The sequence below is a fragment of the Heteronotia binoei genome, chromosome 2, assembly GCF_032191835.1.
Source record: "Heteronotia binoei isolate CCM8104 ecotype False Entrance Well chromosome 2, APGP_CSIRO_Hbin_v1, whole genome shotgun sequence".
Classification (NCBI taxonomy): Eukaryota; Metazoa; Chordata; class Lepidosauria; order Squamata; family Gekkonidae; genus Heteronotia; species Heteronotia binoei.
Window position 1 is genome coordinate 124,454,662 of NC_083224.1, and position 27,781 is coordinate 124,482,442.

The window sequence follows — 27,781 nt, forward strand, 5'->3', positions numbered from 1 at the left end:
CCAAGATAGAGCTGATGGAATGCTGTACCGCGGATATTGTGTGAAAGGAAACATTTATGGGTTTGCCCATCTGGGAAATGTAAGAAGTGGCATATGCAAATTTGTTGGCCCAAATTTCTATATTCATGGAGTCTAACACTGCCACTACCCCAGCGACTGGTGCTAGCCAGTCCCCTGTAGACCTTTTGGATCCGTGGTGGGTGTTTCCTACCCATCATTGAAGCCATGCTTCCCAGCCGTTTTTCCTGGGTTCCAAGTATGGAGCGCATTGTGGTAGTCTCTCTGTGGTGCTCAGTCCAAAAAGGCTAACCCTAATTTCTTTTAATGACATCTGTGGCTGGATTAGAACCTCCTCCCGTATGTATCTTTTCATTACATGTGAACCAATTGCATGTGAGCTTGCGTCTAATAGAGTCTCATCATTAGGTATTAGTGGGTTAAATTGCAGTTGTGTGGATGCAGATGTTCCTATAGTCAATGTATAGTTCCCTTCCTTGAAGTGAAGGTTTGCAGTAAAAGCTCCCAATTTAGCATACTTCATGGCTGCCACCTGCTTCTCGTGGCACAGGTTGTCTGTTTTTAAAAACCAGTCTGGAGGACCTTGTTTCTCTAGTTCTGTCTTAATAACTATCCAATTCTGGTCCTTCCATGCGGTTATATTGTATCGGAATATCTCTTCTGTGGGCGAGTTTATGGAGAGAGCTACCTCTTTTTCTTCTCTAGAGCCAATTGATATCATAATTTTAAAGGGATCCCCTTCCTTCCATACTGCGGTCGACACAATGGCTATGTCACAGTATGGCCCCATATCCTCTCTAAACCCTTTAGAGACTGGAGTGACGCTTGGGGTTGTCTTTGGAGATGTTGGCAGTCCGCGTGGGCCTTTTGGGACATATGCACAGTGCATTGCTACCAAAGGTCTTAGTGTATCTTCATGAGAGAAGCAATACAACTGCTGAGTTGTTATTCTGGTTCCTACGCATAATAAAATCACATTTGGGGGGTCTGACCCATTCCTTGTCACAACCACGAATGTCGTAACTGCTAAAGGGGAGTCTGCTGTCATTGTCTTTGTAGCTAGACTTAATTACTTTGCACAGCATGAGTTCCTTGGGATACAGACCCTTATCCCAATCCCTGCCTGTTGACTTGACTACTTTACGCAGTGCCTCTTTAATGGTCCGGTTAGTCCGTTCGATTGCTCCGGACGCTTGTGGGTGTCCCGCAATATGGAAGCGCTGCTCTACCCCTAAGGCTTTGCAAAGTTCTTTGGTTACCTCCCCAATGAAATGCGAGCCTAAATCTGAGTCCATGACTCGAGGGATCCCCCAGCGAGTCCAAATGTGGTTAAACAGAAGTTTTGCTGTGGCGAGGGTTCGTGGTGCTTTTCCTAGTGGGCCCTTGGGACTTAAACGAGTGCCTTAAAACTAAACCTTGTCCAGGTTTTAAGGACTTGATTTATGTGCTGCCCAGAGCTGATCTGTTAACTGCCCAGCTCTACGGTCTTCTACGTGTGTGGATGCGTGTACAGTGAGTGTGTATGTGTGCACGGTGTTTTAAGAAAAGAGAAAAGAGGGGAAGGGTTCTCTATGTTCTGTAAGGAGCATTTCCTTACATTGTGGTATCTGGAAAGTCCGGTATCTGGTCGAGTTGTCCTCAGTTTAAGAGGAGTGCATAGGCAGACAGTGTTGGTCCTCGAAGCACTCCCTGAATTTGATTTACAGTTCACTGTATGGTTTTTGTCACGGTTTGGCTTGGCCTGCCCCCCCCCCCCCTTTTCATAGAGGGTGGCATTCTCATTCTCTGTGACGTAGTGAGGGCCCATGCCATGCCCACTCACAACCACAGCTTTAATGTAGATGTTTAAATAAAAACCTACTATGAAATGGCAGATTCAGGAGCCTTTATTTTAAGAAAACCAGCACAATGGCGGATTTCAATTTAGGCCAAACCCTGCATGAACTGTGGGGAAATGACACCAACTCATTAGCATTGCCATGGCATGACATTAGAGGAATCTTAAGATCGTTTTGCCAATAACTTAGTCGTGATTGCTCTATAGCCAATGGACTTTTGATAGCCAACCTCTGCTGCACCATCATCATGACATTTCAGTTTGGTGGTGTGTAGGGGGCTTTCCTTTTTGGGGCACACCTGGAGCGTTGATTGTTGCCATTAATGTTGGAGTCCTTAGGGGACCCTGGCTCTCGGGCAGCATCACCCACACAGGCCCCTCTCAAATCGCCATCACCCACCCTGTTCAAGGTGGCATCATTTCCATTGAAGTTCAGTTGACGTGCTGTTATCAAGTGGACCAAGGGAAGCAAGGTCTTCGAGATGTCCCCCATGATGGTGACTGCAGCCTTCATAAAGCCTTCCATGGTTTCCCTAGAGGCTCCCTGCTGCTGCTGAGAGGCCCGCATTTCCTCCAGAACCTCCAGGTGCTCCTGTTGTGAGGATGCAATCATGGACTTGTCACGAGTGGCCTGCTGCGTGAGGTGCTCTCCCATCTTCTGAAGCACCGAAACCTTCTTCCTCCTAGCCCTCAAAACGGCCTCGCGTGACCTAGGGGTCAGCTTCGACATTAGTGCTCCTGGTGGAATATCTGAAGTTGAATAAAATGATACAGTTACCTGTTAAACCTGCGGTGTAAACATAGAACTCCACAAAGCAGGTTCTTACATTGCCCTAAAAAATTGTGAGAACTACTGAAACTGAGCTAGGGCACAGGATGAAAAGGAAGTTATAGGGGAAAGACAAAAATAAAGGTTGATGGAATGATCGTGCACCATGAGTAACAGGCTGAAATTGTGACGAGGATTGGATTTGTCATTGGTCACCTTTTGGGCAACAGAAATCCTCCAAAACTCCCTCCATTCCAAACTCAATAGCCAGCTGTGGAGTTTTTGAAGGGAAGAAAGACATGCAACATGGTTGCTGAAGGCCGAGTATGAGAGAGTCTATAACATGGACAAGGGTGAAGGAAACTTTTTAGGCAAGTCTTAAAAAGTGTGCCAGCAAGGGCCGGGATTATCCCATCAGAGATACCCTGTTCTCCCAGATAAGAGTCAAGATTAGCAGTTTTAATTGAGGGTCAGATCACCTCCTCCACTTGCAAACTTACTGTCAGGGTTCCTGTCGCTCACAGCAGATTTCTCCTTCATAGGTGTAGTTGGTGGCGTTGCGGAAACGACAGCAGCTAGGGGAAAGACAAAGGAGCAAGGGTGAAAAGTCTGGCCCAGGGAAACGCGCAATTGAGACATCAGCTAGAAATGCTGCAGCAGAGTTCTGAGGAGTGTCTTGGGAAATGAATGCCCTTTGCAGCATCAGGCAGTCGGTGCGGTGTTGCAGTCAGCAATGCTTTGCTGCCATAATTCGAGATAAGAGTCTCGATCCAAATCATCACCTCTCAAAGGGCATGGTTAAAGACTGTGATGATTCCCCGTCTCACAGTGCTCCCACCTAAACCCCCCCCCCCCAGGCTGAGGGCCCCAGGAGAAGAGAGCAATCTATTTTCTGTAAACATTTAACCAAGCTTTTAGCAAGGGCAACCCTCGCTAACTCACCTTCAACAAGCCCCTCACCTGTGCCAACACTCCCATTCACATCCACCCGAACCAGGTCCAGTGTGATTATGTGTTCTGTAGAGAGAATTAAGTCTCCCTTAGTCCAAGTCTTGGAGGAGTGATGTGAGGCAATTCTCACTCATGCACCGCATGTGTTGGATGAGAAGCATGGAAAGCAGAATCCAAATTGTCAAGCACTGGTCAAAACACACATTATAGCATAGCGCATGACATAGCTCGACAACTAGGACACCTAGAAACGGAGTGGCTGAGAAGTAATCATACCAGGTTAAACTCACCCAAACTCTCCGGGAAGTCCCCCAGAGTGCAAGCAAGTCCAAAACCTCCTCTCTCCTCCATGATAAGCCCCGAACTCCAGCCATATTGTGCAGCATGTTCAAAATGTTCTGTGCAAGCCGGGCAAAAGTGCTTAGAGCGATAGGCAGGAAAATAAGTAGTCCCGTCAACCAGCCAGTGGATTTCAAATCAAGTTTTGGCGGGGGACTACTTCGTTGTGCAGTCGATTTTAAAAAAGAAAGAAACGCATTTCTTATATTCTTTACATCTGGGAAAAGGTTACATTTCCTTTCTTTTAATGCCTTGGCATTTAATTTTATATTAATTTGAGGAATATGCCTTTTGGTTCATCGAGTGGAAGAATACACAAACTACAACAGTGAGCACTAGGGAAAGGGTGGTGTTCTGTCGTGCCTGTATCCCGCGCCGAACATCCACACTGTAAAAACTTGACCTTGTCATGAGTCTTCAAAAAAGGACCGGACTTTGTCCACAGTCAAATTATCCCGATATACATGTGGCGCAAGCCGGGATGATTACGACTCCACATCGGTTGACAGATGTGGCTGTCTGGACATCCGGTTTAACTCCGCATTGGGGGCGTGGGTGAATCCCAGTTAATGTTCCGTCTGACCGCACCCCAAGTCCAATTCAAGAAATAACTGGGGACTTTGGGAGCGGAGCCAGGAGACATTCGGGGTGGAGCCAGGAACAAGGGTGTGACAAGCATAATTGAACTCCAAGGGAGTTCTGGCAATCACATTTAAAGGGACAGCACACCTTTTAAAATGCCTTTCTTCCATAGGAAATAATGAAGGATAGGGGCACCATCTTTTGGGGCTCATAGAATTGGACCCCCTGGTTCAATCGTTTTGAAACTTGGGGGTATTTTGGGGAGAAGCACTAGATGCTATACTAAAACTTTGGTGCCTCTACCTCAAAACATAGCCCCCACAGAGCCCCCAAAACCCATTATTCCCTATGGGAATCGTTCTCCATAAGGAATAATAGAGTGCCCAGTAGACATTTCCCTCCCCCCCACGCTTTCTAAAGTGGGGGGAGGGCCTCCAAACCAGGAAATCTCCTGCCCCCTCCCTCTCTCACACACACACAAATACTTACTGGGTCTTGTTCCTGCAGAACTTTACTGAAAATGAAAGCAAAACAAAGGGAGGGGCCGTTCTTCAAAGCCCTTTCTGTTTCCTGCTTCCTGCTCAGCCTTAAAAGCACATATTTTAAAAACAGACCTTCAGGAGCTCTAAAACTACATGGTGATTATGGGGGGGGGCTTCCCCTGCCGGCCAGCTGGTTGGGGGCAGGGAGAAGCCTGTAAAAATGGGGGATCCCCCGCTGCGACCTGGGGATTGGGAAACCTACTTTTACTGCATTTCTAAAAGTTTACCTCCAGGCCATTACAGAGGCAGTAGCAAAATTTTTGTTTTATTTCTTTATTTTATTCAATTTTTAGCCCACTCTTCCCATAGAACAGGATCAGGGCGGGTGTGCCACTACATGAAGAAGTCTTGAACATCCTTGGGCTCTCATGAACTCATAGACTTTGAAGGGTATAACTTTTCTTGGAACTGCACTAGAAGTATGTATAGCCTATACATGGTGGATGAACAGATAGCATCACCTACCAATCTGTGGGCATGCTAGGTGTGTTTGTGTTAGATGTAACATTTACATTGAGCCACCCTCACATAAAAATGCCATGTCACCTCAGGGCAATTATTATTATTATTACCTTTAATTTATATCCTGCCCTCTCTGCAAGCAGACTCAGGGCAGCTAACAATCAGTTCAAAACTAGTAAAAACAATTAAACAGTTCAGAACTTCAGAACATCACACAGAAAATACAATTAAAACATTTTAAAACATTTTATGGTGCTGCTAAGCAACAACCTAGGTGGGATCGTCCTTTACTAACAGTGAGCCCGTAGTGATTCCAATTCTCAGTAGTGTAGGGTGGCAGTCCTCTCCTGGTTTAGGTGCCAAAGGCCTACCGAAATAACTCAGTTTTGCAGGCCCTGTTTTTCAGGGAAGTGTCTCTGTCTCTCTCTGTCTGTCTCCACACACACAGAGAATAACTCGAAATAACTCGGTTTTGCAGGCCCTGTTTTTCAGGGAAGTGTTTCTCTCTACACGCACACACAAACACACAAATACTTTTTTGAGCTCATCCTAAGTAGTTTAAGCCACCAGTTTAACAGCTGTGCAGGTAAGGACTACATGCATTAGACTATGAAGGACTGGAGATGCTGAAAAACCTGGTTTAAAATATGGCTATCTAGGTCTTGAGGATAAATACATGGATTTGGTGAGCAGTCAAGAAATTCTGTTTCTTTCCACCACTGTATGCAATCACTAAACACTTGAAACATTGTTGTGATTGTGACAGTCATTTGGGGTAGCTTAAATGGGTATTGGTATTTCTTCTTTCTTTGTTGATATAATGCCATCGTCCTCCGTTTGATAGCCTATTAGTTTGTGAATTTCAGAGGACTAACACCCACTAGGGTTGCTATTCACCAGATGGGGCTTGAAGATCTCCTGGAATTACTGTTGATCTCTAAGCTACAGAGATCAATTCCTCTTGCAAAAATTGGAGGTCCCTGTTTAGGGTTGCCAACTGTACATATATGAACATATGAAGCTGCCTGATACTGAAACAGACCCTTGGTCCATCAAAGTCAGTATTGTCTTCTCAGACTGGCAGCGGCTCTCCAGGGTCTAAAGCTGAGGATTTTCACACCTACTTGCCTGGACCCTTTTTGGAGATGCCAAGGATTGAACCTGGGACCTTCTGCTTACCAAGCAGATGCTCTACCACTGAGCCACCGTCCCTCCCTAAAGGTTGGGAAATTTGGAGATTTGGGGATAGAGCCTGGGGAGGGCAGAGTTTGAGGAGGGGAGAGATCTCAGCTTGGTATAATACTAAACAGTTCACCCTCCCCCCCCCAGCTTTTCCCCAAGGAAACTGATATCTGAAGCCTGGAGATTGGCAACCCTAGTCTCTCCCCTCCCCAGCCCCCCCAACCTGCCCAGGCTCCACCCCCAAATCTCCAAGAATTTTCCAATCCAGAGTTGGTAACTTTAACACAAATACCACTCTGTTCCTTGATTGCATCACCGGACAAACTTAAATAACACAGAGAGTTCAGAGAGTTGTTCAGGAATTGGCCTAAAGAATAAGTTTTGAAGTTCTGTGCAAATGTAGATCCCAAGGAGGCTTTAACTTCCCTGACCTTTTTAAGTATCATGAAGCCATTTTTATATCCAATGTGGTCAAGATGCTATGTACTTCCTCTCCACCAGATTGGATCTGGCTTTACAGTGATTTATTATATCCTTGTACGTTGGAGGACATAATATGGTCTAATCAGAGTCCCTTGCCCAAAGTCCATATACACAATGATTTTATTTTTCTTCTATACATTTTTGGAAAGTAAAAGGTAAACATTTCCTCCCAAAAATGTGTTGTTATTCTACTTTTTTGAATCAAAGTTGGTTTCCTCCTGGCTGTGATGCCTCATTATTCAAATTGTGGAGAAAGCATCATGTAACCCGTATTATTGATAGGCACAAAATCTTGGAGAAATCTGCATTAGAATGTAAATTGGACCATCGTGTCTCATGCTTCCTTTATATGCAACTGAACCATGTGTTCAGTCAACTCAGAAATTCACAATTTAACAAACCACTGGCTGAACTGGAGCACATCATATATAAATATAATTCCCAAAATCTTGGCGTAATTTCATCTCTTTACACTCTTCTTTTGAATGATCCTTACTCCATACCATTACCCTATAAATTAGCATGGCAGAAGGATTGTCACGCTTGCCTTACTGATGAGGTATGGACCAATTCTGCTCCTCTACGATTTCTGTTAGATGTCAAACGCTGAAAATTATGACACTTTGGTATGCCACTCCTTGCAAAATTTCTCACATATCTTCTGTACAATTACCTTTTTATTGGAAAGGCTGTAAACAAAAAGGAACATTCACACATTGTTGGTGGGAGTGTGACAAAATGCATACATTTTAGAGTGAGATTTTTTCCCCTTTGTTAAATCTATCACCAATGTTGAGATTCCTTTCGTTCTTGAAACACTTTTTTCAACTTTTGGCCTGCTCATCTTTTACCTCAGAATCACTCTGATGTTGTAGATTCTTTACTTGTTTCTGCTAAAACTGCTATAGGCTCCTGTTGGAAGAACATAGCTCTTTGTAGAATATCTAGGATATCTTGTTTAGGTAATATTGTATCAGTTGTACTTTCTCTACATCTTTAAACCCAAAGTTTACTTGTTGATTGATAGTTATATTGATTTAGTCTTCGGAGATACTTAATTTTTAAAATTTATTTAGAGTGATGTTTCTCTATTCTGTATTTCTGTCCAAATGATATTTCTTTGTACTTGTATTGACTTTTGGGTAATGATTCTTACTGTTATATTTTTGATAATTGAATAAAATCAATTTATTTGGGTTTTTTTAAAGAATTGGCCTGAAGTATCTTATTATTCACTGAATGTTAGCTATCTGTGAGGTAAATAATTGATGGTGTTTACACTGGTTCTTGTCTACTGTGAAGGGGCATTGCAATGAGAATGAATAATTGGGCAAAATCACGTCTCTTACTGTTGGAGAAGGGGAAAATGGGGAAAATCTGTATATAAGTAACTTTGCTCACAGTTTGTAGAATCTATCCATGAAGCATCCTATGCCAGGCCATTGATCCAGCTAGTCCAGTTCTGCTGACTTTGCATGCCAGCAGTTCTCCAGGTTCTTAGGTAGATGTTTTTCCCAGCTCTGCCACTTAGGTTTGCTAACTCTGGATTTGAGAAATTCTTGGTGATTTGGGATGGAAACCGTTGTATACATGAGGGTTGTGCTCTATTGATCAGCCATGTCCGTTCTCTATTAGATGATACAATATTTCTCTAAGTGGCCTAAAATACAGAGGTTTCATTAAATTATTCAAGTGACCAAAGATTGGTTAATTGACACTATCTTGATATATTTGTATTGGCTGGTAAACCTACATGTCTGGAGCTGGAATATATTTGTAGTTTGGAAAATAAATAAGTATATTGGTATCTGTAAGGTTTTCCACAGTTTTCAGTGTCTTTTTTTCCAAGCTTCCTTACAATGTCATTGTCCATTTGTCTTTCCATGGTTTGCTCCTTGTTCCTTTATGGTTTCTCAGAATCAGATCAAGGGTTGTTTAGGACAGCAAAAAGAAAGGACAAGGAAACCATGGAAAGACACCAAATGGTCAGTAGTGTTGCAGGGAAGCTTGGAGAAAAACCACTGCAGTTTGGCATCTAAACTGTGAGAAAACCTCTCTATGAAAGATCCTAGTATCTCCTTTCTTTCAAAGAAAGAACTGCATATGTTATAAGGATAAGTTAAGTTTAATGCCTCTTCAGTTCTTAATTCTATTTTTTTTCTAGTCTTTTAGGCTACATCCCCCCCACTTCATTTTGGATGTTTTTTTTTTTTAATTCCACAACAAAACTGCATGTGCAATTTAAAAGTCTGATAAATTTATAAATTTATATTCATTTTCTTCCCTTTTTATAGATTTATTAGTTTGATAGAAGTGTAACTGAGAAGAACTGCTTGACATAAAAAGAAGGATTTTTCATTGTAACCATGAAGAAAAGCAGAAGTGTGATGACTGTCACAGCTGAGGGTGTAAGTGTAAATCTTGTTTTACCTTTACTTTCAGACACGTAAAGATGCATGACTTGTTTGTTTGATGTTCATACTAATGCAGGAATTTACAATAAACTATTTGCAAGAATAGAAGTGCTGCAGCACAGCTGTTATCTTCAAGCAATGCCAGTGCATTCTAATGCCAGAAGTATATATCACCTGGCTTTTGATGACAGGTAATACAGTGGTGGGTTTGGATTTTATAACTGGTTAGTAGTTGGCAGCCAAACCCAATCATCTGATCCCCTGGTCTTAAAGTAAAATTAAAGTTTTTTTTAAAAAGCCCTAGTGTTTTTACTTGACTTCTGTTTATTGAACTTCCCATTTCAGCTGGATTCGTAGGAAATAGATCTCTATAGGTTGGAGGAGCATTGAATAAAACTTACAATTTATTAGCATGTTCCATTCGACATGATACAAGTTGAAAGCATTTTTATGTCCCATTGATTTCAGCAGAAAAGAACTTATTCCATTGAGAGCAAAGACTCATAAAAGTGCTGCGTTTTCACTAGATCATTCCAATATCATCTTTTGTCTTCCGTTTTCACTCACTTGTAACCTTTTGTAAAGATTGCAGTGAGAGTGCAATTAACTATCCTGAACTTAGTCACATAGTTTTCTAAAATGTATGAAAACAATTGAACCAAAATAGGAAATATATCAAAAGGTGTGATTTTCATAATACTCTACTTTTTCAGTTTTAATTGGACCTATTTTGCTATTTTAATTTTATGGAATAGCATACTTGCATAGATAACAATGTTATCTGTTTGTGCAGAATACTAAAGATTATTTGGAATGTGGCCTCAGCAAGTCTTACAGTGCATCTAGTAATACCCTTGGCATAGACCTGTGGAGAGGAAGAAGATGCTGTTCTGGTAATTTGCAGCTGCCACCACTGTCCCAAAGGCAGAGCGAAAGAACAAGAACACCAGATAGGGAGAATGTTTCCAGACCCACAACTTTGCCTCTGATGACTCTTCCCAGCATTGCCATTACGACGTATCAAGATAGGTAGGTTCTCTAAAGAGAAATTTCATTTGGGACATTTGAATTATTTACAGTGAATGCTGTATGTAGTTAAAGGTGTTTTTAATCATTCTTTAGAAAGTGTATGTTTTTATATGTGGACCAATCATAAGCATAGTCTTTGTTAAGATTAGGCTTGCCAGTCCCCAGGTCCCAGTGGGGGATCCTGCAGTTTTGCAGGCTCCTCCAGGCTGCCAGCCAGCTGGCCAGCGGGGGGAAGCCCTACCCCAACAGTCATGATGTGCCTTTCCACCTTGGAAGGCTTAGAAAAAGCTTGGAAACTTGGAAAATATGTGGGCCTTTAAATCTCAGTTAAAAAAAAGGCTGAATGGGGCAGGATGAACTGGCAGAACCACATGGCTGTTCCTGGTGAGTCTGCAAAGCTGTGAGAAAGGAAGAGAAACCAGCACAGTCCCTCTATTTGTTTTACATTCCTTTCAGAGGTCATTTGCATTGTAAAGAGTAAACTAGAACCTTTCATTCCCTGTGTTAGCCTGAAGAAGTTGGTGGAAATACAGCAGATGATTACATTCAGCAACTCCAGTGAGTAAATTGCCCCAGTGAGAAATGTTTGCAAACTGCATTTATTTGGGCTACTTCATGAGTGTATGTTTACTTTCATTTAGTGGAAGTGCAGCCAGCTGCTGGGGGATGAAGAAATGAAAACTATTAATGGGAACTGCACTGCTGTATTTTTATTTATTTTAGGGAACGGGAAAGTCTCCTGGTTCCACCTCAAAAGTCCCCAGGTATTTTCTAAGTTCGACCTGGTGACTCTAGTTAAGATATTGTGGTTTGTTCCCAATTCTTTTCTGCAGACAACTTATACAAATTATGTTCTTACTAGGAATAAGGTCAGTTGTAAAGAAAAATACAATGGGCTCTAGAAAGAGGCTCTGGGTGATTGCCCCCCCCCACCTTTGTTGTCTTCCCATCCACTCATCCAAGTCAAGGTATTCACTCCCCCCACTTTGGTGTCTTTCCACCCCACCCCCTATCCTAATACCACCCACCCCAACCATCTCTTCCTCTCAACTACCCCAGCACCCTTGGCATGCCACTACCCCCCACCTGTGATATTCACTCACCCCCACCCTTGCTGCCTTCCCATCCACCCTGCAGCTGAAACAGATGCTGGTTTCCCCACCTCCCCCACATGTGTGTCAGTGTGTCCCCATGTCTGTGGTGGCTCAAAGCCCTGAAAGAGGCCCAGAATGGAATCTGAAAGAATAAGATGACAGTCACACAGACACTGAAGCTCAGCATTTATTTTGTTTGCAGTGCATTTTTGCTACCTTTTCCTATCATATTCAGCCTTGTTTCATTTAGCATCAGTGTGAGCTTGTGGTGTGATCTGGGTTTTTTTGTGTGACTTGGTTGTGTTATGGTATACCATAGAGTATGTGCCTCAAGGTGGCTTTTTTCTGTAGGGGAACTGATCTGACTTCAGCTTTCCATCTCCTCCCCCCACCCTGCAGCTCTACCTATGAAAAATAGTCTTTCTCCATAGTGTGGACCAATGGAGGAAAGTGTCCTCAGCTGGGTATAACGACACAGTCCACCCCACAAAGCAGCCATTTTCTCCAGTGGAGCTAATCTGTGCCATCTGGAGAGTAGTTGTAATTCTGAGTAATCCCCAGCCCTCACCTGGAGATTGGCAACAATAGTCCTCCAGGAGGAAATGGCTGATTTTGGGGGTGGAGGCTATGACATTGTAGCTGTTGAGGCTCCACCCCTCATCAAACCCCACCAACCATTCTGTGAATTTATGGGGATCCTGTGAATTTAGGGGGAGGTATTTGTGAGTTTCCTGCATTGTGCAGGGGGTTGGACTAGAGGACCCTGAAGATCCCTTCGAACTCTATGATTCTGTCTCCAGACTTCACTCCTGAAATCCCAAGGAATTTTCTAGCCTGGAGTTGGCAACCCTCTCTTTCTTAGCTAACCATCCACCTACCTTGATCTGACCCTCTGACTTCAGCCTTCCATCTCCTCCTCACTCCCTGCATGCTCTACTTAGGAAAAAGACAGTATTTCTCCACAGTGGTGATGGTGGGGGAAACCAAAGCAGCTTATATCAGTGTCATCTCCTCCTTGTGATCTGTTCAAGAACCCTGTGAGATAGGTTAGGCTGAAAGTCTGTGAGTGGTCTGAAATCACCCAGTCAGCTTCCACAGCAAGAACCTGGGTCTGGCAGACCCTGCTCTGAAACCCTAATTCTTATTCTACACTGTCTGCTGAACAGTAGCAAGCAGCCAGGCCTAGGGTAGCCAGCCTCCAGGTGGAGCCTGAAGATCTCTTGGGATCACAACTGAACTCCAGACAATCAATGTCTGTTCTGGGGCAAGGTGGGAGGGAGGAAGTGATAGGAAAGAGGCAGCAGCCATGGCCTCTGAGGAAATGCTCCTGGTGGGGCTTAGGGTTGCCAATCCCCAGGTGGGGACAGGGGATCCCCTGGTTTGGAAGCCCTCCCCCTGCTTCAGGGTCATCAGAAAGTAGGGGGAGGGGAGGGAAATGTCTTCTGGGAACTCTATTATTCCCTGTGGAGACTTATTCCCATAGGAAATAATGGAGAATTGATCCATGAATATCTGGGGCTCTGAGGAGGAGGGCTGTATTTTGAGGTAGAGGCACAAAATTTTCAGTATAGCACACAAAATACCCCCCAAGTTTCAAAAATATTGGACTAAGGGGTCCAATTCTATGAGCCCCAAAAGAAGGTCCCCCTATCCTTCATTATTTCCTATGGAAGGAAGGCATTTCAAAAGGTGTGCGGTTCCTTTAAATGTGATGGCCAGAACTTTCATTTGGAGTTCAATTATACGTGTCCTCCCATCCTTGCTCCACCCCCAAAGTCCCCAGATATATCTTGATTTGGACTTGGCAACCCTAGTGGGGCCAGGCCTTGCCACCTAGTTGCAGTACAGCAGCAGCAGCTCCCTGGCTATTTTGGTGGCCTTCAGAGGCTGCGTATGCTGGGAGGCTGTCTGTGTGGGCCATTGTCATGATCCCATTTCTGGCAACTCTAAAGCGAGGGATTGGCATCTCTACTCACGAGTTGCTGCCAACTTCTTCAAAGTAACACAGACACACCATCCCAAGAGGAAGCCTTTCAAATTGGAGACTGAAGCCTCCGGAGGTGGAAAGTCACATGGTGGCTGTGGGGGCAGGGTTTCTCCCTGCCAGCCAGCTGACTGGGGGTGGGAAGGAGCCTGGGAAAGAGGGAGACCCCCACTGGGACCTGGGGATTGGCAAGCCTAGGAAGTTGGGACCTGGGAGGACAGCATAAAAAGCCAAGCCACAGATAGGCTTCCCAACCCTCCCGCCCTGGCAGGGGACCCCCGGATTTGAACCCTCTTCCCCCGCTGTGCAAAAAAACGGAAGCGGGGGGTGGGAAGGGGGGAACGGCGCAAAGGTCGCGAGTCCGGGTCCTTCGGAGGCTGCTGAGCCCGTCTTAGAGGAGCAGCAGCAAGTTGAAGGCGAGAAGAGGCGGCAGTTCGCAGTGGCGGTGGCCTGCTCCGCTCCCCTCCCCTCTGATTGACCTCAGAGGGGAGGGGAGCGGAGCAGGCCGCTGCCGCGCACTGCCGCCGCCGCGAGCGAATCCTCCGAGTCCTGGCCTGCCCCCTCCCCTGCAAGTTGAAGGCGAGAAGAGGTGGCAGTTCGCAGCGGTGGCGGCCTGCTCCGCTCCCCTCCCCTCTGAGGTCAATCAGAGTCTCTGATTGACCTCAGAGGGGAGGGGAGCGCGGAGCAGGCCGCCGCGGCGCACTGCCGCCGCGAGTGAGTCCTCCGAGTCCTGGCCTGCCCCCTCCCCTTCTCTGATTCAGAGAAGGGGAGGGGGCAGGCCAGGACTCGGAGGACTCGCTCACGGCGGCGGCAGTGCGCGACGGCGGCCTGCTCCGCTCCCCTCCCCTCTGAGGTCAACAGAGACTCTGATTGACCTCAGAGGGGAGGGGAGCGGAGCAGGCCACCACCGCTGCGAACTGCCGCCTCTTCTCGCCTTCAACTTGCTGCTGCTCCTCTAAGACGGGCTCAGCAGCTCTGCACAGAAGTGAAGGAGAAGAGCCAGCAACCAGCACACAAGCTTCTCAAGGTGAGAGAGAGACTTCAAGGCTGCGGCACTGGTCTGTATATTTGATGCCTCTGCCCAAGTTGTGTTCTCACCTCTATTTAGAAAAGTGAGGATTTTAAAAAAAAATGTAGCTGCAGAATAAATACACTGGAGGAAAATGGTCCCTGTCCTCCCCATACTCCACCCTCAAATCTTCAGGATTTTCCCAATTTGGAGCTGGCAAAAAGGGGTCTGCACCAAGGCAAAACAAAGAAGCAACAAATTGGTATAGAGGGAAATAGAATCTTTAATAATTGAACAGTTATTCCCCTGATGAAGCTACACATGAGATGTGTAGAGGCTGTACAATTATTAAAGATTCTATTTCCCTCTGCACCAATTTGTTTCTTCATCTTCAATTTGAAGCTGGCAACCTTGCCCCCTGCCAATCCCTGCTGATGACTGGGAAGGACCTGGAAACTCTAGCCTGACTTGTACCGGTAATTGTTTTAAACAATTATACTCTCTTTTTAAAAGTATGTGCTGTGTTGAGGGGAAATCCTTTTGTGCTTCTAGGGGCAGGAAAGGCTCTCTCTGCTTTTTCCTTAGAAGAAGAGCAATAGCAACAGTAGAGCCTGGAAAGGATGGGTGTATTTTGAAGTATTGTGATATTTTGACCAAGTACCAACACCTCTAGAGTCCTCTGTATCCCATGGGTATGAAGCAGAAATGATGCATTTGACAACTTGGTATTATGGCCAGATTCTGCTTTATTAGCAATGTTCTGTGATTTTTTTTTAAAATAGCAGTCATAATTGCTAAAACAATTTCAAGTACAAATAGGGCTTTTTTGTAGCAGGAACTCTTTTGCATATTAGGCCAAACCCTAGGGTTGCCAATCCCCAGATGGGGGCAGGGGATCCCTCGGTTTGGAGGCCTTCCCCCCGCTTCAGGGTTGTCAGAAAGCAGGGGGAGGGGAGGGAAATGTCTGCTGGGAACTCTGTTATTCCCTATGGAGATTTATTCCCATAGAAAATCATGGAGAATTAATCTGCGGGTATCTTGGGGTTTGGGGGAGCTGTTTTTTGGGGTAGAGACACCAAATTTTCAGTATAGCATCTAGTGCCTCTCCCCAAAATACCCCCCAAGTTTCAAAAATATTGGACTAAGGGGTCCAATTCTATGAGCCCCAAAAGAAGGTGCCCCTATCCTTCATTATTTCCTATGGAAGGAAGGAATTGAAAAGGTGTGCTGTCCCTTTAAATGTGATGGCAAGAACTCCCTTTGGAATTCAATTATGCTTGCCATAGCCTTGATCTTGGCTCCATCCCTAATGTCTCCTGGCTCCACCCCCAAAGTCTCCTGGCTCCACCCCCAAAGTCCCCAGATATTTCTTGAATTGGACTTGGCAACCCTAGCCACAGATAAGATGTGTTCTCTTTGGAAAAGGCTGCGGGAGAGAAGGCTGCAGGAGAGATCCCTCACCCAAAATGGGTGGTGAGTCTTTGGAATTATAGCAAGGGAATGTCTAGTCAGATGCATCAGGGTTTTCATTTATTTATACCAACCTTTACTATTTTTTGTTTTCACTGTGCACTAAATGTTTTATTACCCACTTGTTTGTTTCTGAGCACTTATAATAAACTTCTTGTTGATAAATTGCCTGGGTCCTTATGTCTCTTCAGTTAAAAGGTAACTTGCTAACAGGGAAGATACAGTGGTTTGGTGGGTGCTCTGGGCCCTCCCATACAGATCCTTACCAATATGGTGATAGCCAGTAGAAGACCCTTCCTGGTTCCCCCTGCCCCCAGTATAATATCCATTTATTGGGTAGCAGAGGGCTGTTGCTGGTGGCGGCTGCAGTGTCTTTTGTGGGGTTGCGGTATAGCAGCAGCCCTTTCTGAGGCTGGTTGACAGAGAGGACACAGAAAAGTGCTGGAGATGTGTCTGTCTTTGAGGTAAGGCTGTTTTGGTGGTTTCTTCAACATTCCTGGGCCTGCAGTAGGTGGGGGCAGGGGAATTAACCAGTGGAAGGTCAGAGATGCTGACTGAGTCATGATGGGCCAGTAGTTTATACTGTGCACAAGCCAATGGGAGTGCTCCATTTGGCTGCTACCATAGGTGAATTATTATCTATGCTTGTTTGCTTTATTAATGCAAAGTGCTTTTGGATTCCAACTGTGGTTTACAATTACCACAAGTCTGGAAGAACAGGAATTGAAGTTCTTAAGAGAAAGAAAGTATGTGCCAGTCCAAAATTTGTGCGTTTAAACTTGAACCATGGTTTGCCATTATATCTGAACCAAGTCATAGCGTTATTATGATAGTTATTATGATAGAAGAATGAAAAAAAAGATGAATGAAGATGTATCTGATGCATCTGTAGTGTTTTTTGGGGTGTCTTTTCAGAAATTGTATTAATCATGTAGTTGTATAACCTTGCTTCTTCTTGCTATTAGTGTGAATTCAAAACATTGCTGTATTACTACTTAAAAAGAAGAACAAACACTTGGGAATTTGTATTTATACTATGCAAAAAGTAATGGATTTATGAGGATCAAATAAATGATTTTACCTTAAATTTTCCTGAATTTCAAAGGAATACAGAGCTGTAATCATTACTGAGCCACTTCATCTTACTTTGCCTGCTCACCCCTTGAATGAAAAACAACACAAATTATGGGTTAAACTGGGAACTTTCCCCACCCCCATTAGCTTTCTTGGAGCCCCTGGCCTCCCCTCTGGCAGGTCAACCTCCACTGCCCTTTCAACAGGAGGATGTGATGTGCATGTCCCTGCATGTGCTGCAAGTGTGTTTGAACTTGCATGGCTTCCTCGAACACTTCCCCAGGGTGTTGAAGACCTAGCAGATGAGGCAGAGTTGAACCCACTGCTTATTTCCAGTTCCTCACCCAGTTTCAAGGTGTGACTACACTATCAGGTGCCCATTTTCTGCATACCTGCCTGAAATGGCCCCTGTGGGTCCCATGCATTGAGACCAGAGCTGTTGGTGCTCCTAATTCCAAGGCAGTGAGGGATCCTGTGCTGCTCTTGAGTGGAACATCTTATCATAATGCAGCCAAGCGCCCCCTGAGTATTCGTTATAAGACCTGTGATACTTCACCAACACTAGCCCACAGCCTGGGTGGACCTGGATCACCACACCCAGAGACTGAAGGTTATTCTGGGTATTTTAAACAGCTATTTTCTGGCTATTTTAGAGAGCAGCATTTTGATTGCCCAGCTGTGTCTCTAACACAAGTCTATATTTAGAATCTGGCCTTATCAAAGTAGAGGTTAGGGTATACCTTGCCTCTCTTAATCTCTGGCTCAAGTTAAATTATATCTCTCAAGGTTTAACACCTTTAATTCTTCGGGATTGCTTTCAGTCTTCTTAGCTAAAGGCAGTGTACCGCAAGATGACTAATATAGTCTGTGGAGAAACGCCATCTGAGTTAATGTTGGTGCTTGGTTGGAGGGGAACATGAAACTACTAAAGCAGGCTTTGGGGCCTAGCCTTCCCTTCATCCGCCCCCTCCCTTCCAGAGTTAAACCAGCGCCTCTAGGGGGAAAGCCTCCTAGAGGGGCAGGAAGTTCTTTTGTTCTTTTTATTTCAGTTAGGCGGGAAAAGGGAGTTCTCAGCTGGCGCTCAGGGAGAGAGGTTGCCAGCCTGTGGGCTCCTGCCTGTGGGAGAGGCGGAGTGGCCCCCAGGCAGTAATTCACAAGGTAGGGCTAGTTTACACCAGGGACGAGAGGATGCGTTTAAATCCACCTTTTATTTGTCCTTCTTTTTTTTTTTCCATTTTTTATTTTATTGTGTCTCAAATATTACATTACATAGAATACATTTCCAATTCTCTTGTGACACCATTTTTACCCCTATTTATATCCCTCCCCCCCACCAGGTGACCATACTAAAGTTACAATTAAATTTTTAACCATGAGCACACTTTTCCCAATTTTTCAAATATAGCTTTGTTGGCTTCCCCCTTAAATACCCATGAGAAGTATATATCCCATTTCTCTTTTATCTCTTCAATTTTTCTATCCCATATCTTATCTTGTTTTAAACATTCTAATATGTCTGATTGTATATATTCATACAAATAATTGTTCCATCTTTCCAGGGTCCATTTTGAGCTCTCCTTCCAACCATATGCTATCACTGCATGTGCTGCTAATATCATTGCTTTGAAAATGCTCTGGTTTTGTTTCTCAATTTTATTGTTTTCCAGTACCCCCATAAATAACAACTCCCCATCTATATCAATATTAAACTTGCATACCCCCACTATTTTTCCCCGAATTTTCCCCCAAAACTCTATAACCTTGGGGCACTCCCACCATAAGTGGGAGTACCACCCTTCTTTTGCATTGCAGTGCCAACAATTTGGTTTCATCCCTTTAATCATATATGCCAATTGAGCCGGCGTCCTATACCATTTCAAGATTATCTTCCTTTCCAGTTCTCTATATTTCTCTATCTTAATTTTCTTCAAATTCATCATTAACTTATTCACCTCCCCATCAGTTATTTGTTTTTCTTTATTCCATTTGTTCTTTAAGGTTCTATACATGAACTCCTTATCTTTTACCAATTCAAGGTAAATAATCCCTGACAGTCCTTTCTTCCTTTCATCCACATATAGTACCTTTTCTATAAAATTGTCATCTCTTTTAATAGCATCTTTATACTTTTCTTGTCGGATTGTTTGATATAATCCCATTAGATTTAACCAATATTGTTTCCCTATCTTACAGTTCAACTCCTGAAGTGGTAATAAGGCCCCTTGGCTATTGTACAAATCCTTGACTCTTATTATATCTTCCCTTTGCAGCTCTTCATAGAATTTTGGGTTCATCTCTTTTTCCCAGATATCCTTAAGTGGGGTCCATTTCGAGGTTAAAGGCATTAAGATCTTTTTCCACCTCTTCCACACCATTAAAGCTATTTTTCTTGGACCTTCGGTTTGTATCATTACCTTTTTTATCTCTCTCGTGTAAATTCCACTACTACCTGCTCCCTTATTGACTGCAGATTCAAGTCTTACCCATTTATCCCCTTTCCTCCATTCTAGCTCCATCAATGCTTTCAACTGAACTGCATCATAATAAGCTTGTAAATATGGAACTCCCCATCCTAGTTCATCTTGGGGCATATATATCAACTTTTTTTGTATTCTTGCTTTTTTCCGACCAAAGACCCAATTTTTAATATATTCATCCCATTTCCTTATCGTTTCCTGATCTAATCTTATAGGAAGTACTTGAAATAAATATAGCAGCTTTGGGAGTATAAACATTTTTATTGCTCTAATTTTCCCTAGGATACTCAGATTTTTGTTCTTCCATTCCTTCAATTTCTTTAAAATCTTTAACCACACCTTATTATAATTCATTTTTTGTAGCCTCTCTATATTTTTATTAAGATAAACTCCTAAATATTTAATTTTGCTAACTCCTGATTTCATCCCCGTTAAGGCTAATATTGCCTTCTTGGTTTCCCCACCTACATTAATAAACATTATTTCTGATTTCTTAATGTTTATTCCAAGTCCCGAACATAACTTAAAATCTTCTAAAATAACTAACAATTCTCGTATTGCCTGCAGTGGATTACTTATTGTCAACAAAATATCGTCCGCAAAAAGGTTTAATTTCAGTTCTTCCTTACCTATTTGAAATCCCTGAATTCTACCACTATTTCGTATCCTATCTGCTAGGGGTTCAATTGCTAATGCAAATAACAGAGGGGACAATGGGCAACCTTGCTTTACTCCTCTCTGTATCGAAATTTCTCTAGAGTGCCCATCATTTATTCTAATTACTGCTTTACCCCCCCTATAGATTTCCCTTACAACATTTAAAAAGGGCCCATCAAAACCAAAGTTTTCCAATACCTGCATTAAATAATTGTGATTTACCGTATCAAACGCCTTATACACGTCTAATTTTAACAAGGCTAAAGTTTTCTTATCCTTACAGAACAAAACATTCAATATATTTCTCAATGGATCTGCAATAAATCTACCTCTAACAAAACCATATTGATCTTCCTTAATCAAGTTTGGTAAATATTTTTCTAATCTATTAGCTAGAATTTTTGTAAATATTTTATAGTCTTGATTCATCAGGCTAATTGGCCTATATGAATTTATTTCTAGGGGATCCTTCTGAGGCTTCAAAATTGGTAAAATTTCAGCTTTTTTCCATGAATCTGGTATTTTCCCCCCTTTTAAAATATAATTAAATAAACTTTGCATTTCTGGTATCATTAACTCTGCCATTTCTTTATAATATTCTGCCGTAAAACCATCCAAACCAGGGGATTTCCTATTTTTTAACCTTTTTAATACCTCTATTATTTCCTGCCGGGTAATTTCTTTATTCAGGCTCTCTCTCTGTTCTATCGTTAATTTATTATCTAACTGTTCCTCGAATCTTTGGTTTTCTCCCGATTTGAATAGTTGTTGATAGAATGTAGCAAATTCCTCTCTTATCCGAGCGTTTTTAAAAAATTGTTTATCCCCATTTCCCTTAATACATCCAATTTTTTGTTTTTCCTTTTTCGTCTTTAAATAATTCGCCATTCTTCTCATTATATTTATATTAATTCTATGGTACTCATTCTTAACTAATATATCCTTTTTCCACATAGATAATGAATCCAAGTTCTCTAAATCTTTTTTAAGTTTTTTGAATAATTCATATGACTGCCTATTATAATTTCCCTGCAGGTCTTTCTGTATTCGTTTAATCTCATTTACTATCCTACTTCTTTCCTTATTATTTTCCTTTCTAATTCTAATTTCCTTAGCTATATAAGCTCCTCTTATAACTGCCTTAGCCGCATCCCAAACTACTCCTTCTGTGGCTGAATTTCTATTTTCTCTAAAATAGCATTCTATATCCCTTCTTAAATCCATCCGATCTTTTCCTGTCAAGGGCAGATATGCCTTATATTTCCAAGTAAACTCTTTTCTCTCTTCACTTATTCTAAATTGCACCTTTAAAGGAGCGTGGTCCGAAATCCATAATGGCTCAGTTACTGCCTTCATCACCTCTAACTCATTTGATTCCTTTACTAAAATATAATCTATATATGAAAAAGTCTTAAATCTATTAGAGAAATATGTAGGTTGAGGATTGTTCCCTTCATATGTGAACACATCTTTCAATTTCCATTTCTTAAATTTCAAGGTTTTACTTTTCTTAAAATCATAATTCATGTCCCCTGCCACTACCACATCCCCTTCATAAAAGTTCTGCAATTTCTGGAATACCTTATTTAAGAAGCTCACCTGACCCATATTTGGGGCATAGATAGATGCTATTGTAAACTTCCTACTATTCAACTTAAATTTCAAAAAAACATATCTTCCCTCTAAATCAGATATTTGATCCAGTACTTCTAACTTCAAGCTAGAATGTGTAAGTATCGCTACCCCTCTTGCCTTCCTAGTTCCTCTTGCTTCCACCCTTGTTTCCCATAGTGTAGAGTTTAGTAGGGGTTTTTTATCTTTTTTACCTTTATGGGTCTCCTGGAGACACACTATATCTATTCCCTGTTTTTTTAGCATATTTTTCAGTCTATACCTTTTTAAATCTGAAGCCAACCCATTTATATTTAAAGATAATATTTTAATTGTCTCAACCATTTTCCTTTGTAAATCTCATACATATGTGCTCATTTCTATCCTCTCTTACTTGATGGTCACTACCTTTCCCCTTCCCCCTCCCCGAAGAAGAACCCTCAAAGGGTATACAGGTGGCATAACCTCCTGACCTCTTCGTTGCTAAGTTGGGGTCCACGTTCCTTTCCCTTCCTCCCTATCTAATTAATATAACTCATTTCAATATTTCTCTATAAGCCATCTTATTCCAAAAAAAAATTTTTTTTTTAAAAAGTAAATTGAAAGCAATATTAAGTTCCCTTGGAGACCCTCATTACTAAGAGCCCCCAGTGTCTTTTCTCAAACGCTTTGGCTTGCTTTGCAATGTCTGACTCGACTCTCCTTCTTCTTCACTGCTACTTGAAGTGTTCTCACAAGGTTCCTGTTGCTCGTCTTCTTGCTCCTCCACATTTCCTGGTTCTAACGGCCTCATGTTGATTCCCAATCTCTCCAACATTTTTCTTGCCTCTTCTGGATTTTTAGCTCGCAGCAGCTTGCCTTCTTTAAAAACCAAAATCACTGCCGGGTAGCCCCATGAAAATAATATTCCATTTTCAAAAAGACTTTGCGTATAAGGTCTTAGTATTGCTCTTTGCTGGAGTGTCTCTGGAGAGAGGTCCTGTCTTACTATAACTTTATTATCATCAAGCTGTAAATCCTTCTGAAGTTTCAAACATTTATAAATATTGTCCCTTATTTTCTCTCTTGCAAAAGCCATAATAACATCCCTTGGCTTTGCTCCCAGGCTTGGCTTGGGGCGGAGAGATCTGTGTACTCTTTCTATATCTTCCGTTTGTATCCTTAAATCATAACGCTCAAGCCATTCCAGTAGTTTTGATTCAAGGTCTTTCTGTGTAATCTCTTCAGGGATGCCTGATAAGCGAATGTTTCTTCTCCTTTGACGATCGCTTACAAACGCTAATTTGCTCGTTAGCTCTTTAATTTTGTCTTCATTAACTTGAGCTTTTTTGGCTGCCTTATCAGCCACCTTTTTTATGTTCTTAATTTCTATGGCCATCTGTCTCAAGTCTGTTTTAAGAGCTTTAATATCGCCCCTTACATTCTGTTCTGAAGAAGCAATGAGCTGTATTAAATCCTTCAGCTCCTTTTTAGTCGCCATGTTCTCTTCTCGCTTTCTGGCCTCCTCCCAGGGAGCGGAGAGTAAAGAGATGATAAGAAATCACACTTCCAAAGACTCACTCTGATTAATGCCCTCCAGGTCTTGCTTCCTTCCACAAATATTTCAAACTGTTTTCAAAAGTTTATCTCTCTTCTTCGATGGCTTAATAACAAATTTCTCCGGGAGTACGTTCTGGGAGCGTCTTAACCGATTTGACGCATGCGTGGTTCCCCCCTTTTATTTGTCCTTCTTGTTGCTGTTCAGGTGCTGTGCTAAACTTTTACATGTAACTGTTTTTGTTTTTATTTTTCTTTCTCTTCTTATTAAACATTTTTACTGTTTTGAATGCTGGCAGTCAAACTCTGTACCACATAGATCCCCAACCGCTTAGACCACGCTGCTTTATGAAGGGGGCCCTGGGGAAGGGGAAAGGCATGCAGTTGGATAAGGTGCCAATCCTCCAGGGGTTCCCCGAAGAAGTGCTGTGGTCTCTGTGATACCCAAGTACAGGGTGGCAGAGGACCTTGAGGCCTGGCCTCATAGCTGTAGAGGGGGATTGGGAGTCCTGTTCCTCTCAATCTGAACCCCTAGACTGAGCAGGTGGTGGCAGCGAGCCCAAGTGGCCGGAGGAGAAATAGCTCCCTCCAGGAGTTGGCGACTCAATAGGGAGTTGACAGGACCGGGTCTGAAGGCAGAATCGGGCCTGTTCCGTCACATAGTCTTTTCCCCTCAGACTCTCCTGGCAATGGGATCGGCCCAGGTGAGAGCAACTGTAAAGTAAAGATATTGTTAGATATTGAATGTCAGGACAATAACAATGGAGCACCAAATATTTGTGCTTTGGAGAACTCCAGATAGCCCTGGCTGCCTATCTTTCATCACTGGGGATTCTGACCCATTGAAGAGCATTCTCTTTTGCCAGATGGTGTGTACTTCCTTTCACAGTGGTGGACGGATGGTATGGAAAGACTCCCATGTCAGTGACAGTTTGCCCTTGTTTTGTGTCTCTAGTTCTATTAGGAAATGCATGCAAAGATTGTTCTGCCTTTCCTACTACTTCAGGTGAGAAGCAGAAATTGCTACTCTACCAAACTAAAGAACCAAGGCATCTGTGGAACCAAGCGTCCCCCCCATTCATCTGTCCAGGATAAAGTAAACAACATATTGATGGAGTTACCTCAGGCACTTTTTGCACTCATGTCTTATGAGTTCCACTCCACTTCGCTGGCCCCACCTTGAAGAAATTTTTCTGGCTGGGGAAAGAGTGGGTATCAGACACTTCCTGTAGGTACTGCTGCTTGCCACATTCTCAAATGGTGCCCACTGCACTGGCCCAGAGGCATAGGCTTGTGCAAGGATGGAAGGGCACTGCAGCCTATGTTTTCTCATGTGCTGTGTCCCTCCTGGCCCAGTCCTATGACAGAGGTGGGTGAATTATGCTGTTATCAAAACTGCCTCTCTAATAGAGGTTGCCCCATGAGCCTTCCCACTACCCTGGTCCTGGGGAAGGGGCTTTGGAGGGAAGCTTAGCCCTTGCATAGAGCTCTTTTGCCTTCCCCACACCCCCAGATTTCTTTTGCAATAATTATTTGATGTCATTGGAAGGGTGGGAAGACCAAAACAAGGGTAGGAAGACAAAATAAAACCAAATTGTAAAAGGAATAAAAATAAAACTTCCTAAACTATAAACTGAGAAGCCCCGTGGCACAGAGTGGTAAAGCTGCAGTACTGCAGTTGGAGCCCTCTGCTCACGACCTGAGTTCAATCCCAGTGGAAGCTGGCTCAGGTAGCTGGCTCCAGGTTGACTCAGCCTTCCATCCTTCTGAGGTCGGTAAAATGAGTACCCAGCTTGCTGGGGGGAAAGTGTAGATGACTGGGGAAGGCAATGGCAAACCACCCCATAAAAAGTCTGCCGTGAAAACCTGAAAGCAACTTCACCCCGAGTCGGAAATGACTGGTACTTGCATAGGAGACTACCTCTACCTTTTTAAAACTATAAACTAGTTACTGTTTAAGTTCTGAAAAGCAAATCCTACTTTACTGACATGAAGTAGGGCAGATCTGGGGAAAGAACCTCCCTCAGCAGAGGTGGAGACTGACATCATTCTGCAAGCTGGCCCTGTCCCCTTGTCTGATAAGAGGGATAATCCCAACATTAGTGAATGTCCTGCCTGTCCCTGAAAATGAACGCATACTATATGAATATAGTTTGAAACTGGATTTCGCTAACAGTGGTATATTCCCTTCAAAATGTAAAAATAATTGGAGAGAAATCGACTGCATCCAATTTAATTGTGTCTACAAGCCATTTATTTTTGTAACTACTGAAGGCTTCAAAGCATAATATACTAAGCAACAACAGACTTGTACATCTATGTCTAATGATGGCAATCTAGATGGAACAGAATAGCTGCTGTGCCACATGGAGACGTGAGGGTTGGAACCATTTTGACCTTGGAGTTCATATTGGAACGATTTAAATGCTTAACATCTATCAAGGTACCAGCCCAGCAGAGGATACAAGATTTTTGCAGGGATACAGAACTGGCTACCAAAGGAGTGAATGTTGAAGCGCAATTTTTAAATTTTTAAATAGTTTATACTATTGTACATGCTGGCTGGGGCTGATGGGAGTTGTAGGCAAAAAACATCTGGAGAGCTACCGTTGGCCACCCCTGGAACTTTATAGAATGACCATAGCAATATTCTGGGTCTTTGATGAGTATTTGTTTTGTTTTTTTAAATAACTGCTTAGTTAGTAGGTATTCTGCTCCTGAATTTTTAAAAGATGTATTCATGGGAGGTTTATGCTAATTATTATAAACTTCCTTGAGCTTTTGTTGGTGAAGTTAAATAGAAATCACCAATGTAGACTAACTAAACAATTACCAAAGCTAGATTTGCAGAAGTTAATACTGCTGTAAGCTGGTGGGAGATCTCTCTAATCTTACCCATATTTAAAGATCAGAATGCAAGATTCATCAAACAGTGTGTGTGTTCTTAATAACAGAAGCCTGAGAGGAATGATGCATTGTGCTAATGTTCTGGCTGCTCCTCTGTACAGCATACCTGAACAACAGAGCAGGATCTTTTCTTGAAAAAAAATAGAACATACATGTTTTAGTTGACTTTAGTATGCATATGATCAGTCCCTTTGAGTAGCTCTGACCCTCAAAGCATGTGACTATTATGAGTTCATTCATAATGAGAATTGGTTTGCAGGGGTGTAAAACTCATTTGTTATGAGGGCTGAAACTGACATAAATGAGATCTTGCTGGGCTGGGCCATGTCTCTCATAAAATGTAATGCTAGGTAGCAGAGATATAAACTTTATAAAGGACACAGACACACACAAAGATTTTTTTTTAAAACTTACAGTAAAACATCCTTAAAACATTAGCACTTGTTTGTCTTAAAGGTGCTTTCTTTGTATCTCTCCCATGTAATCCAGGCTCCATTGCACAGCAAAACTACTGAGCCAAGCCTCTCTTCCTTCTATTGGCTGAGGCTCCTCCCCTTCCTGGTCCCCTGGGGAAGGAAGGAAGGAGCCAGAGCTTTCTTTGACACAAACTATCCCTCCCCCTCTTCACCCCAAGGGAGGAGCTTCAGCCAATGGAAAAAACAGAGGCTTTACTCTGTAACTCCTGTGTGATTGAGCAAGCTTGGCAAAGCATGCTGTGATGCAGAAGGAATAGATAAACCGAAAGCCCAAAGGGCACACAACCAAATGATGCTGCAAAGACTTATAGAAAAAACTTATATAGATTCATGAATACATTTAATCATATGTCCTGTCTCGTTCAGAAACACTTAAAGCAGTTCAGAGCATTTGGAGACGCCAGTGGTCCGTGCTGGACTCCATGAGAGTGTTGTGCAAGCAGGCAGTGTCCCTCGAATATGTAGTTTGGAGCACGCATGCGCCTGAGGAAGCGATTCCAGGAAACAGGGTCTTACTGGTGTCCTGTTGCGCAAGACCTCATAAGGGATTTTGGACTCTTCTGGACTGTGGGTCAAGTATTGGAAGCTCTACAGAGCCATTAGAACTTTTCAAAAATTTGTCTGTGTCCTTAAGGGTCATTGTGAAATGGAGCGGCTGATCTTTATGAACTGCTTTAAGTGTTTCTGAATGAGGCAGCATATATGATTAAATGTATTCATGAATCTATATAAGTTTTGTCTATAAGTCTTTGCAGCATCATTTGGTTGTGTGCCCTTTGGGCTTTTGGTTTATCTATTCCTTCTGCATCACAGCCTTCTCATTTTTCTGGAGTGATGCAGAAGGAAGCAAGAGAGGGGGAGAATGAAGCAGATGGCAG

The 27,781-nt window shown here is 42.8% G+C and overlaps 1 protein-coding gene across 1 annotated transcript in view; it reads left to right on the forward strand.

Annotated features, from left to right (window-relative positions):
• The window catches only part of PDE4B (phosphodiesterase 4B), a 489,843-nt gene that overhangs the window by 70,978 nt on the left and 391,084 nt on the right, over positions 1–27,781 (forward strand). The window contains exons 2-3 of the mRNA XM_060231968.1: positions 9,460–9,573; positions 10,373–10,608. Of these exons, the coding sequence (XP_060087951.1) occupies positions 9,532–9,573; positions 10,373–10,608 (278 nt within the window). The 5' untranslated portion in view covers positions 9,460–9,531. The remainder of the gene's footprint in view (positions 1–9,459; positions 9,574–10,372; positions 10,609–27,781) is intronic.